The following is a 14,471-nucleotide window of genomic DNA, read 5'->3' on the forward strand; positions in this document are numbered from 1 at the left end:
TCCTTCTGGTGGCTTAACACAAGTCTTTCAAAGGACTTCACAGCCACAGATGTTAGCACGACAGGCCTGTAGTCATTTAATCCTCTGGTGGACTTTTTTGGCACAAGGATTTTTTTTCTTGGGCCTGTTTTAACAAATGCAAACAGTTATGTGGACAATGCTATATTGCTATATAAAGTGCGGATGCAACTGAGTTAATCATACTTAGCTGCTTCATCAACACCCCAAGGCCCATTTTAAGTTACCACAAGGTCCAGTCATTCTTTGTTGTACTGTGAAAGCCACTGAAAATAATGGGTTTGAGAGAGCAGCACCTGCTGTTTGTGTGATGCATAACTATGTAGAGTTGGGACCGAGCAGAGCTGTAGTCTTGCATGCTCTATGCAGTTTCTCTCTTCCTGTTAGCCCCCAAAACCCCATTCCCTTAGACACAAAGAAAACAAAAAACCCCAACAATTGTTTGACCCCCTTAAAGCAATCACTTTGGAGAGAATGGGAAGGGAAAAACTCCCTTTTAACAGCAAGAAACCTCCGGCAGAACTTAGGCAGGGGCGACCATATGCTGCGGCTGGTTGGGATGAGGGGAGGAAGACAAGACGAGACACACTGTGAAAGAGAGCCAGAGATTAATAATAACTAATGATTAAATACAGAGTGGTGTATAAATACATAGTGAGTGAAAAAGAAACAATGCATCAGTTGGAGTCCCCAGTAGCCTAGGCCTACTGCAGCGTAACTAAGGGAGGATCGAGAGTAATTTGATCCAGCCCTAACTTTTATCAAAAAGGAACGTTTTAAGCCTAATTTTAAAAGTAGAGTAGGTGTCTCTCTCTCCTGAATCCAACCTGGGAACTGGTTCAACAGAAGAGGGGTCTGGAAGCTGAAGCTGTACCTCCCACTTTACTTTTAAGTACATTAGGAAAGTAAGTCTGCAGTCTTAGAGTGAGGTAAGGGGGTTATTCTGTACTGTAGTGTCTATAGCCCAGTTTGATCACACCAGTAAAATTAATACATATATCGTATGTTAAAAAATACATTTACATTTTTGTAAAGTACATTCTGAAAACATTAAACTCAACCATAGCCAAGATTATTTTTTTAAATAAAGCTGAAATCAGAAGCATAATTGAAGACTTGCTTTAACTTGCTCCCTTTAAAAACTGCTAAATTATTTTTTTGTCATTTAAATGTGGAATATTTGTAGAAGAAATGCAAATAGCATAAAATAACTTCAGAGTTTTTCACACACCATAAATCTGCATTACAATTTTGAGATCATAGTGGAAAAGAATAAAAACGTAAAAATAAAATATAGTACAAATACTGTTGATATGATTCATACAACTTGTTTCGTTGCCATTGAATAAGAGCATGGATGGTACCAGTATATTTGGTCAAGTAATTTACCTAACTATAGTTTTAATATATTTATACTTCATTTTAGTATTTCTGACTCAGTTATAAATATTTTGGACTCTTTTGTATTTTATTTTGTGATTAAAAAAAATAAAAAATAAAAAAATAAAAATAGTCTTAAAATTACAAATTTTATCAAAAATAACTATCGTTTCATGTACTTTGTTCAATAATGCATCAGGAAAACAAACCTGAAGAGCCTTAGTTTATATTTTGTGGCCAAACATTTCATAATGTTGTTCTTTACTGATGAAAATTTGACAGTCTGTTTGAAACTGAATAACTATGAAATGAAGTGTGTTTTAAACCCTGCATTTCTGTGTTTATTTTGGGGTTCAGCTGTAACAGTATCAGCAGGGAAGCTGCTTCTTCTCTGGCCATAACTCGTCCCTGCCGCTAGACATTTGTGGCTGACAGCTGTCTGTCTTTGACTTATGGTGATTTCATACTAGTACAAAAGATGGACAAATTTGTCAATTTAAGTAAAGCCAGGAATATAGTCCCCACAAGGGACTAGTGAAATGTGTGACTAGTTGACTAACTGATGAAATGTTGGCACCAGAAATGCTAGTTGGTTAAACTAATCATATATTGTTGATTTCACTTCAGTTAGCTTTAAGTTTAATAAGAAAAGATCATTAGGGTGGATTGAACACGAGTCATGATTGAATTAAGCTATTTGGCAACTAGAGTTTAATGGCCCATCACAGCTGTACAGATTCCTAGTGATGACTTAGGCAAGACCCCCTGGAGTCTAGATGCTGGTGGTGGTGATGAAGACGGAGGCTTGGATGAAGTTCTTGGTAATGTGAGAGAGGCAGAGATGAGGAGCTGGTGGTTTACACGAAGGTAACCTGTAAATTTGTATATTTCATTGTAGGGCTGCACGATTTTGCATAAAATGAGAATCACGATTTTTTGGCTTAGAATTGAGATCACGATTCTCTCACGATTTTCTTTTCCAGTATAAATATTTATTGCACTTATTAACTGCACATCAACTTCGTATCAGTTGAGACTGAACATAAAAACAATAAATAAACATAAAAACAACAAATGTCTCACGTTTTGTTGTTGCCGCAAAATGTTGTACTACTTGAAATTCCGTCTCCACCATTGCTCGACGCTGCGTGTATAGAGCAGGTAGTGCAACAATAGAAAAATAGTTGCGGGACGGCACTGTGTAGCGTTTGTCTAGGGTGTTGATCATTTTCCTAAATCCCTCGTTTTGCACAGTGTTGATGGGAGCCATATCTTTGGTCAGGTGATAAGTGATAGCCTCCGTAATTTCTTTGTGCCTGCGGGAGTTCGACGTGTATAGGGAAGCGCTGTATAAGGTTCCCGTTATTGATGTTTGGGTGGTTGACCGGGACGGATTTTCTCCTGTCACTTTCTCGTAGGGCTGCTCGATTATGGCAAAAATGATAATCACGATTATTTTCACTGAAATTGAGATCTCGATTATTTGACGATATTTATTTAACCCTTTAAGACCTACTATAGAACCAAGTCCACCAGAGCTTATATTATTTTTTTACATGTTGTAGTGCCATTTGTGGGAGCATTTCAAGTTGCTATACAACTGTTATAGCCCATATTTTAATAATATGTATGCATTAAGTCCATAGTAACTACATTAATTGCAAAAAAGTGCAATAAACTACAAGAAAATTGAAAATCGTTTTTGTTTTTTTACATATATTTCTACTTGGAGAAATTTAAGAGGTTTATCCCTCAAAACTTTAAATACAAAAAAGTTGCAAAAAATAGTTTACAACAACAGGAAATTTATTTTGAGTGTCTTCATAGTTTTATTTTGGAGATACAGCAATTTTTATATACTACAGGAAAAACAAAAAAACAATCCTATGATGCAAATTTGCAAAGAAAACAGCAGGTGCATCAAAACAAACTATTTCCAGCAGTGCAATTTGAGTTCTAAGCATCCCAGAAACTATTCAGAAAAGTCAAACATGACCAGTATAGGTTTTTAAGGCCTACAAGTAAAAAAACGACATTTCCGCAAAAATGACATCACTTCCTGTTTCGGCCAGGAAATGGCGGACATGTGATAGTTCGCACTGACGACTTTTTCTGGGAAGTGTTATGAACAGCTGATCGAATCGGCAAAGCGTGTTTCTGGAATATTATGTTTTTGTTCCTGCAAGCGCTTTTTATGCAATATTTGCAAAGCTTTATGTGGAAGGAAACCGTGACCGAGGACAAGCTGATGGCATAAGATGTAAGTACAACTCCTCCGGTTTCATATGCAAAACAAATTATTGCGCTAGCTTACACGGTTCAGGTTCTACAGGGATTTAAAAATAGTTACACAAAACGGAGCATGCTGCTCTGACCGGATTTAAAGGGTTAACAATGACTTTAAAAAATAATATAAAATAGTGTGCAACACCACTGAAGTTTTTTTTTTTAACCTCTCTTTTCAACCAACAGCAGTCACTCTCCTCTTCAAATAACTTCTGCTTAGCTTTCTGAGCTTCCCTCGGGTCCTCTTAATCAGCGGTCTCCAACCTTTTTTGCGCCACGGACCGGTTTATGCCCGACAATATTTTCACGGACAGGCCTTTAAGGTGTCGCGGATAAATGAGGGAGGGGCTAATAATCGGCTCAGTCATTTTTAATGATCGTTGAAAGCCCAGATCGTAATCGTGATTAAAATTCGATTAATTGAGCAGCCCTACTTTCTCGTCATCCCTGATGTGCTCTCCGTTGTTTTTTCCCTGCTAATTTTAGCATCACACGGCACAGCTTCTGTATCACGTGGTATAAGGCTCTGCCCTTGTCATTTGTTGAGCAAGAAGAGTGAGCGCTTGTTTTCATGCAGAGTACGTCCCGGATCAAAATGCGGTACAATCGTCGTCGTCGTCTTTTTTTTTTTTTTTTTTTTTTTTTTTAAATCGTTGTCATTTGGAAATGAGATCGCACATAAGTATGAATCGAGATCGTGATTTTCTAACGATTAATCGTGCAGCCCTATTTCATTGTATATCTTACTGTAAACCTACTGTCATTTAATGGTCGGGCATTGCACAGCTATAAGCATTTCACCTCATGTCATACTGTGTATGGTTGTGTGTGTGTGTGTGTGTGTGTGTGTGTGTGTGTGTGTGTGTGACACAAATAAAATTTGAATTTGAGGGAGAATGCCTGATGAGCACTGAGTGAAAGTGCACAAAGTGGAGGCCGATTGGCTTGAAGATGGTGGGCCGAAAGATGATTGGTCCAGACCAGTGATGTCAGCAGTGAGCTTGATAACTTGGGAAAGTGGAAGTAATGAAAAGCACTGTCTAGCCTCCAAACATTCGGGTAGTACACAGATGTGTGATTACACATCTTCCTTATTGAACTTACACATAAGGTTCATTTCAAAGATGTAACACACCCACCTACCACTAGTAAGGGGTAAAGTAAGGCAGTAGTTTGACCAAAAAAATGAGTAAATTGGCACGTAGCAACTCGACAGGAGCAGTGTGTAACCACATTTGTTTGGATACAGTTTCCACTCCTTTTTGATTGTTCTCAATTTGAGTGTATTTTTTCTTTCATGTTTAATTGACTAGTAAATTAGTCAACAGGGAACCCCTGATGAGGTGTGAATTACGTTATGCCTCAGTTGGCTTGGGGGTGACGACCCGATCTTGTTAGACCTCACCATGCTCTTTTACCTTCTTTACCTTTAGCTCAGATTGCATATTAGTTTGGAAAAAAAAAAACAACAACTCAGTTTTATGTTGCAGCTTATGAGACATGTCATAAAAATGATCTATAATTTGGATTCAACTGTTAAAATGTCATTATCTTAATATAAAGTTAAGATGCAACTAAGGTAATTCTTTTCCTTTTTTTTTCCATTTTTGCGGGGAAAACGCTTCTGCTCTGCACTCTCGCTCTCTTCGTTTCATAGATATCTGCCATGCGCACAGGAGAAGGTAGAAATCAAAGCTGGGGGGGGAAAAAAAAGTCCTCACTTCATCAAATCTTGAAGGCTGTAGGTTAACTACACACCTGCACTGTGCTTCTTGTGCATGAATGTATGTGGTTGCCTCTATGTGTGTTCCTCCTTACGCAGGCACTGGCCCTGCTCTGCCTTTGCACTGCTTCAATAATGAAGGAGCTGTAAAGGTCTGGCAGTAAGCCCTTTGCTGAGTTCTCTTCCACCTCATCCCTCCCATCCTCCCTCCCTCTCCTTCTGTCTCTCTCTCTCTCTCTCTCTCTCTCTCTGTTGCATCCTAAGGGACCTCCTCTCGGCTCCACTCTTCAGTTTGCACCGATGTTCCCATTAATGAATGGCATCATCCGGCTTGCTTGTTTTGCACAGTTCAGTTCCACTTCACTGCCTGGTGTCTGACCTGCTGTGCCATCTCTGATTCAGAGAGCACCACATCATTACTCAGAACAACCACAGCACACACTAACTCAAAAAACCTCTAGAAGGGCACTTTCAAAGCACATCCTCCACCAAGGCAAATGTCCCATTTCACAATTTTTAAGAGAGCAATTCAGATTGGTCCCCATATTAAATTGTTTCTGCCTTAGTGGAGTCTTCCAGCATGAACAAAGTCCCATGAAATTTGACTTTAGAATGAGCACATAGCCCTGAGAATGGACCATGGACTCCATAACCATTTACCATTTCCCTCGGGATGAATAAAGTATGATCAATCAATCAATCAATATAAAGTACAGACACACTGATCCCTTTAACATGCATTCTTTCTCATGACCAGGTAACTCATCTGGATGTCCATTTGTAGAAGTAGGAGTTTACAAATGAAAATGGAAACCACCCTACTGCTCAGTTGATCTATGATTGTTATGTTTATTACGTTATCATTTCAGTTGATAGTGAAAAAGTACAGTAACGCAGGGTATCCTTTAGAGTGGGCCTACATTGTGATTGACAGGTCTCCACTGAATGAATATGGTAGGGTTGGGCAATCTTCTGAATTGGTCTTGTTGCCCTCCTGTGAGATTGCCAGTAAGTGAAACCACTTGTGCAGGGACAAGTCATGCAAAGGTGGCACTGTCCAATCTCCATGTTTGTGTACTGTGTGGCTCAAACACAGAGCAAAGCTATCCAACTAGCTCGACTGCTAGCAAAATAAAGAGACACAATTGGATTTATTTTCTAATTCCAGCCTGACATGTAAGGCTATACCAGCAGGAGACATTTGTGCATATATGGTGTTGAATGATCATAACGAGCCTACCGTAATTAGTGGGCGTACATTTGTGGATATCACCTACAAAGTTAAAACTCTTAAGTCATTGAATTTGCTGCTGCTTCTTTTTTTTCTTTATGCTTAAAGTTCTAACTTGTTCCGTTCATTCTGTTGCTATGAGTATTAAATAGCTTGTCTGTCTCTCCTCCCTTCTTCAAAAGGCACCACACTATGGAGTCTTTCATTTGCAAACAGGCCCCTACAGTGAGGTAGGGGGGAAATAACTGAGTATCTCTGCAAACAGACTTTTACATTAAGCTTTAATTTAAATCAAGATAACAGACAAAGAGGTCCTCCTGCATTCTCTAGTTTTGTTCCAATGATGAATCAATGCCATGGCTACAGATGTTTTTAAAGAGTGCAGAGCTCAGGATTTATCAGAGTTGAAGGGGAAAACAGTGTTGATTGGCCAGCTGTGGTGATCAGTGATGGAGTTACCACCAATAAGAGTTATGAGTTTACCTTGAAAAATGTCATCCCTTGTTAGTAGGGTTTTTTTTTCCACATTAAAGTGAAGTAAAGAGGCTTATGTGGATTGGAGGCAAGGGAGGCAATGCTAGTTATCTTGGGCAGCATAAGAATTTACTTGCATTTGAGACTAACAGTAGACCCTCTACAGAAATATATTTGGGAGAATGCATGTGAATCAAAAATATTACAATACAAGTAGCTCAAATAGCTTTTTGATTCGACATAAAAACTAATTTTTGTAGGGAATAGATGAGTTTCCAAACTCTCCCTACACTTAAACTGTGATGTATAAATAGGGGGTAGCAAGACTGAGAAAGTTCATATAAATTATGATGCACCGTCCGTCAATTTCTTAGTCAGTTACACTTCTTGCTTGAAAAGTCCAGTTTCAAAGCAACAAGATGGCAATAGTCAAAACTGACCCTTCATGACAGGACTTCACTAACTGGTGTTGTCACATTGACTTTGTGTTTTATATTCTGTCTAGGATAGGGTCCTCTCCTCTGTTTGAAAGTGATATACAAATAGATAGCACTTCCACAAAGATAAGACCGAGTGTGTGGGGGTGTTTATGTGCGATAAGACATACACAGATTTGTTTTGAATGTCAAGAATAAAGTATACTAATTATATTAACCAGTACTCAGAAGTGAGGCTCCTTAGTTGCACTGCTGGTATGTAAAGTGTGTTTGTCAGCTACTAATTGTGAGAGTTGTCCCTCTCTGGATGGATGGTCTCTTGCTTTCATTTTGACTCCTACTCATTCGTGCATGCAAGCAGTGCTAGTCCTTGAAATATCATCTTAAACCTCACTGAGTGTCTGCCCTCTGAGCTGACACTTAAAGATGCAAGAGGGGCAAATGTCCTACTTAGAATTGCTCTCTCTCTCTTCTCAGTCATTGGCCCTGGTTGTCAAAGAGCCCAGACTAGACCATACTATGTATTCTGACCAAGTCCCAAACCCACGTCATGGCTGTTAATTTTTTTAAAAATGTTCACTCACTGGGAAAATTAGCATCATAAGCAAAGCAAACACAAAACAGAGGCCTGAGTTTATTTTCCTCAGTATGTTAATTAACAAAATATGATTTTAAATCTAGTCATCAGCATAATGAAAGACGTTATTGCTATTCACATGGCTTTAGTTTAATTAGTAACTTTAGAAACACTGCTGCGGGGCAGACAGTGCTTCCGTTTTATTTGGTTAAGTGGGTAGTAAGTCAAAGAGAGAAACAGTTTCAAATATTTACCCATTTGTGATAGTACTTCAGGAGTTAAAAACAATACTGTTTAATGTAAAATCAATTTCCTCTTTTTTTTTCTCTTTTGCTTTATTAGTGGAATTTAGACAAAGGCCTGACATTTACTCTGGACTCATACTTGGATGTGAATCACATAAGGTGGCTGTAGACATCTTTTCTCTATACCTCACATTCCTGCTTTGTCTCCTCACAGTCACCCCCTAGTGTTTAAAACTGACATAGCTAGATGATTACGTCCAGCATACTATACCTATATCCCATCTGCGCCCAAAAGGCTTTTTGTTGGAATTAAGAATGTCTTTCAGCGCTAAACTTGTTTAAATAAAGGAAGAAGTCAAATAGTGCATTGCACAAACACAAGGATATATGGTCTTTCTTTATGAAAGCCTGTTGGATCTGTTGTTGTGCTTCTAAGGAGTGTAGCATGATTACATTTATAAAGCCTGTCCTTCAATTTGCTGGACCTATTAGTTAGTTAACTGTATCCAGTACATTTAGTGTTGTATTTGTACTGAAATAACCCTGATGTAAAGATCATGCAGTCTGTTGGAGAATGTTTGTTTGTTAAAGGATGGAGGAAAGAAAACGTCCTTTTCGGCTTTGAGATCCTGGTTTACTTGCACGTTATCTATAATTATCTTCACAGATGCATACATGTGCACACACAATGCATAGTGTGCTGACAGTGTTGTTTCTCCTTAGGCTAGTACAGTTTTCATGCTCATTCACTTCTTTTGGGTGTGTTGGGTTTATTGAATGGTTAACCCAGTGGATGCAGCATTATAATTATCTGTATTATACTAAATGTTTTGAACTAATAGTAAGATGAAAGTGGCCTGAACAACTCCCATGTGACCAATTGTTATTTCTAGCTGCAGCATCACCTTTTTAAAAACACCTACATTACAAGCATTTTGATGGTTTAACACATTTCACACTTGCAGAAGACAGAGAAACGCTATGTCTAATTTAAAGTTTATTAAAAATATTCAAAGCTGGCTTCTTCCTGGTTTAAATGTTTAGGGAGTGACTCAGAATATAAGAACAACTGGCACATAGTTCAGGCAGCGACTTAAGTGAGGTCTCTCAATTTCCCTCTTAAATTTCACCATATGAAAAAGAAAAATACATTTTGATCTTAAGTATATTAAACCCAGCTTAGAAAGTCCTTGTGAAAAATAGCAGTTCTGGTGTTTGTTTGTTTTGTTTTTTCTTTTGGAGAAAGCCAAAACCTCTTTCATTGGTATCAATGTTTTGTTTTTGTTTGTTTTTTAAGTTTAAATATTTGCAAAACAATTTCTGTTATTCTAAACTAGAACACCTGTTTGGAAGGTGAATGAATAACCTGCCCATCTCCTTTCAAAACATACAACCTGGCTGAAATTAAACAGTCATGGTCATCCAGAATTTTTCCAGACTGAGGTGGAGGTAAGAACACAAATAACAGGTTCAGCTCAAGCAGTCATCAAGTGGTCTTTACTCTGTGAGCTCCCTAGTTAAAAGGTCCATGTCATGTTTCATTGTGCACATGGGATTGTAGTGCATTGGCAGTGTGTTAGATGTCTATGGGCAGCTACAAACTGCCCATCTACCTGTAGAAATCATTAGATAGGGGCAGTATCAGAAGTATGTGGTAAAACCGGTCTGTGGGCTACTCTTGCTTGTGCTATTGTTGGTCCATCAGCCAGCCACGGAGAAAAGCGAAGTTATAAACATACAACGAGCTGAAATGAAACAGTGTTTTAAAGCAACAAAATGAATCCACTGCAACTAGGTTTCTACTTTCATACTTTTATTTCTTTAACTTTGGAGTTTTATTGGGGGGTGCTTTTTCCATTCCGGTTAAATGCCACTATCACTCCCTTACTTGTTCTGTTAAATGCAATGCATGTCATCCATATCCAGCAATGAGCAGTTGGGATTTTGGAGGACTGCACAAGTGTACGTTTGCAAGTGTACGTGGACAAATCACAGGACCATACGTTTAGCACAAGAAGGCAGGTAACTATTTGGTGAATTCACTACAGGTGATTTTATGTGTTCATTCACTTGCAACTTAAGTGGACTATCTACTTCTGTGCTACAAAATGAAATGAAAATAGTAGATAGATATAATAGAATATTGTGAATTGATTCTCATTAAATTTTGAAGGCTGGCTTTGTTTTCCAAGAAATGCATAAATCATTATATTGTTGAGGCCTGTTTAAACTTTCTTTCTTTTTTTGGCTAAAAAGAAAAATGGTTAAACAGGACACCATCCATTTTCATCATAGCATGTCTAATTCAGAATCATGGCAAGGATAGATTGGATCTAGCATTGGTCACTGAAGACAAAACAAAATCACACAGTTAAGTCTCCGCTACAGAATAGCTGTCCTTGATTTTGTGTGTATTTTATTTTTAGCTTGAGAACATGGCAGTAAACTTATTCACCAGTGAAAACCTCATTATATGAAAGAAGTAGTGTTTTATCAATCACCTTTTCAAATTTAATTCTTAAATAACATTTAAAAATGTGAAGTGTGTGCGTTGTCTATTCCAGTGCAGCCTTTTTTTCATCCCGCACAGTGTTGTCACTGACACTTGGTGTCATTGCATTTGAGCTGGATAAGGAATTAATTTTTGGGATATGAGAGTAACAGCTGGCTTTTGGCTCTAGAGCCTCGTGGGTGCTAGCCATCTTGTCATTTACAGCCAGTGCATTGCTAGCTCTGAGCTCTCCATTTTCTTAATGGTGAGTTGGTGGAGACTCTCATGGTGGTTCAGGCAAGAAATGAGAGCAGTAGCGCACTAATACAGACCCTTTGATGAGGAAGTAATGGAGTGTTCAGCGACAGACACCTGTGCCTCTGCAGCCACGCTGCTTCTCTATGCGCACACACATTTTTTTTTTCCACCCGCTTCCTTTTACCAGCTCTGCTACTCCCCTCCCCTTCTCTACTTCCCTCCCCTCTTCCTTTCTCCTCCCTCATCTGTCCTAAAACGAAGCCACTCCCCTTGTACAGAGCTGCCAGGCTTGTTTGCATATTAACTGTCTAGTTGCCAAGGAGCTGTGGCTTCATGCCATGTGACCGTTGAAGCATGTGTACGTTGTTGACTGCTATACTTTTTTTTTTCCCCTTCATTTTTTAAAATCTAGTCCGGGTAGAAAAAACATTTACCATGGAGCAAAAATGTTTCATTAAAAGCAACATAGTTACTGAATCTGGTTTTAAATGAGGCATTATTCCGACTCTCTGGAGGCTTGTACCAGGTTATTTTATTCTTCAAATACTTGATGTTTTTTTTCCTGAAGATAAACCATTGTGGGATGTACAAAATTGCATACTTGTGTAAACCTGTGGCAGTTAAAGTAATGAATGACAAAGTTTCTTTATTTTTTCACTGTTGCAGTTTAATGAGGACTGTGAGGAGACTGTATTTTTAGTTATGTTTATGTTTGTCTAGGGTGGATTGAATATATGACTATGCAATATGTGACTGTGAACTCATTACAATGTGAGTGTGAGTGTGTGTGTTGTCGAGTCATCCTTGGGGAGTGTAGCCTGGTGGACATTATCTGACAATAGATTTGTTTCGCTTGGAGATAATGCTGTTGCTCTGCTCGCAGCAAGCATGTGGTCTGCTTTAAAGTCCAAACTCCAAGGCCTGACTTGGCAGGTTGATACAAGGCACGCTGCTGCAAACACTTAGAAAGGAATATTGCTGTGCACACATGGCTGTGATCTCTGTAGAAAAGACAATATAGAGCTTTAAGAGCAAACCAGAGGGAGATGGTGTGAGAATTTCTAAAGCCACTGCTATAACAACACCCCCATTTACACACATACAGATTTTGAATAAGGCTGTTAGAATATGTGTACAACATGGAGTGTAAAGCCATATTGTATTGTAACCTCAACACACTACCCCACACATTTCACACCATAAACTCACAACCCATGTGAGGAGGATCGGCATTTAATAATATAATAAGTTATATATAAAGTAACACTATATGGGATGTGTTCCTGCCTGGAAGTCTGACTCCTTGCTTCCTAGGATAATGTCTTACTCTGCGTTTTATTTACTAATGTCTTCACAACCGCCATGCAGCTTGTGTCACCCTGACCGGTCAGATGGCATGTGTTTCAAAAGCTGTTCGTGTTTTGAATTGTGGTAATTATTCATCCCATGAATGCAACCATTTAGTCCTTTAGTTTCTTGGTGTCTTAGATTTGGCCATTAGAATAACTTCTTTTTTAGAAACGGCATGAAAAGTGTGTCCTTCCTTGAATTGAACTGGACAGACAACAAACTGTGTTGTGTGCAGCTGCATTTGAAATTGACTTTGTGTTGTGTGGGAAGGATATTGGTTTACCTTGTTTTGCACAGTAAACACAGACTAAAAACAGCTGATGGCGTCCGTCAGTAGCTCAGGCCTAACCCAGTCGTTGGGGGGTATTGTACCTGGCGTCAAGCCAGCCTGTGTCTAAATAATTCCCAATACCATGTACCAGGCTGTGCACATGGACCCTACATTGTGCTGTCAGGAGTTCCCTGAAAGGCCTTCTAGCTCAAAGAGTTTGTGGTTCACAGGAAGAGCTCCATGTCTTGGACACATCCCAGCTTCCACTCTTGGTCACCCCTCCCCCAAGACTCGTAGCAGGGTGACCTGGCTTTGACCCGGTAAAAGTGTTTGAATTCACCGCTGGAGACAGTGTAGGCTGTGTGTGCCAATTTAATTAGGAAGTTGAAATCTGTTATACTCTGTTTGTATGAGAAATTTATTTTTAGCCTTTGGAAATTTGTTTTTCTGTTTGTTCTTCTGTCTCTCTTGGAATCTGCTGTTCTATTTATAAATCAACATATCACTATCAGTAACCAATATGAGGAAGTGAAAAGCTACGATGTTGACAATCTGTGGCGTGGGAGAAATCCAGTACTTTGGGGGTTAAGTTGTGAAAGTTAATGTAATAACTGCTAGCACCATCTGCTGGCCTACTTCCTTACAAAGAGAGAGAGAGAGAGTGAGTAAGAGAGAGAGAGAGAGAGAGGGAGAGAAAAACGAGTCTGGGTTTTAACGACATCTCTAATATTCATGCTGATGCATTTTGCTGCTTTGTGCTTTCATTTTCCGTCGCTCTGCCTGCCAGAGTCTCGAGCTCGCCACACACGCCCGAGCCAAGGAGAGGGGAGGGCAGCGAGGGAGAACAAGGAAAAAGATAAGTGGGGGAGAAAGGAGGAAAAAACAATCAGCCAAACAAGCGAGCAAGATAACACAAAAAAGGCTTTTGTGTGTAATAAAAGGAGTAACCTACCTTATCCCAGCTGGTGAAGAAGACGAGGAGAGGCACAAAAAGAGAAACGACTAAGCGGGAAGAGCAAGAAAGAACAAGAAACAAGAGGGTGAAGGCTCAGAGAGGCACTGAGTGCACTCACGAAAGGCAGGCAAAAAGAGGAATCAATGAGAGGGGAGGAGAGAGGAAGGCAACTCTGACACACACACACACACACAGAGTGAGTGAGGGAGACTTGGGTGAAGCCGGACGACAGTAAAGCAGCACACAGCAGCAGAATGAGAGCTTCCTGGACTGCCACGCACCTCCTCTACCGCCAACAGCGCTGCTCCCCCATCACCCTGTGAAGAGACAGGCGAGGGTGAGAGAGAAAGAGCGAGTGGGAGAGAGAGAGGAGAGAGAGTGAGCTCCCATGCGCTCCTCTTGAGCCCTGCCTGCTGGGGGAGGAGGAGACGAACAGATCCGGCGCTCTTGCACTGCCCGAGGAGAAGAGCTGACCGGGAAGGAGGAGGGGAGGCAAACGAGGAGTGAGGGAGGGGAGGGGGGGACACACGGCTCAAGGAAGAGTGAGAGACAGACGAAAAGGAGAGAGTGAGTGTGTTTGTAACAGAAAGTGTGAGTGAGCAACGGAGAGAGAAGAAACCCAGCGAAAGGGCAAGGCTTTTGTTAGCCGGTTGGAGAGGGGGAGGAAAGAGGAAGGGAAAAAAAACACCATGTCTACAGTGAAGAGGCCAAGAGGAAGGGTAAGTGAGCTGTGCTGAGAGCTGGGAGGGAGGAGGGACAAGGGGGAGGAGGAGGG

General features: G+C 40.0%; 1 protein-coding gene across 7 annotated transcripts in view; it reads left to right on the forward strand.

Moving 5' to 3' along the window:
* Positions 1–14,471, forward strand: part of chd9 (chromodomain helicase DNA binding protein 9) — a 71,175-nt gene that overhangs the window by 14,203 nt on the left and 42,501 nt on the right. Inside the window, exon 1 of one of the 7 annotated variants that reach the window (XM_026173683.1) lies at positions 3,634–3,658. The exons of 5 other annotated variants lie outside the window; for them this stretch is intronic. Coding sequence is in view for 1 of the 2 variants with exons in the window: in XM_026173667.1 (XP_026029452.1) it covers positions 14,386–14,415 (30 nt within the window). In the remaining variant the exon portion in view is untranslated. Of the gene's footprint in view, positions 1–3,633; positions 3,659–14,197; positions 14,416–14,471 lie in introns of those variants that run through there. One more of the 7 variants, XM_026173667.1, reaches the window with a different exon arrangement.

This window comes from Astatotilapia calliptera, chromosome 1 (assembly GCF_900246225.1).
Source record: "Astatotilapia calliptera chromosome 1, fAstCal1.2, whole genome shotgun sequence".
Classification (NCBI taxonomy): Eukaryota; Metazoa; Chordata; class Actinopteri; order Cichliformes; family Cichlidae; genus Astatotilapia; species Astatotilapia calliptera.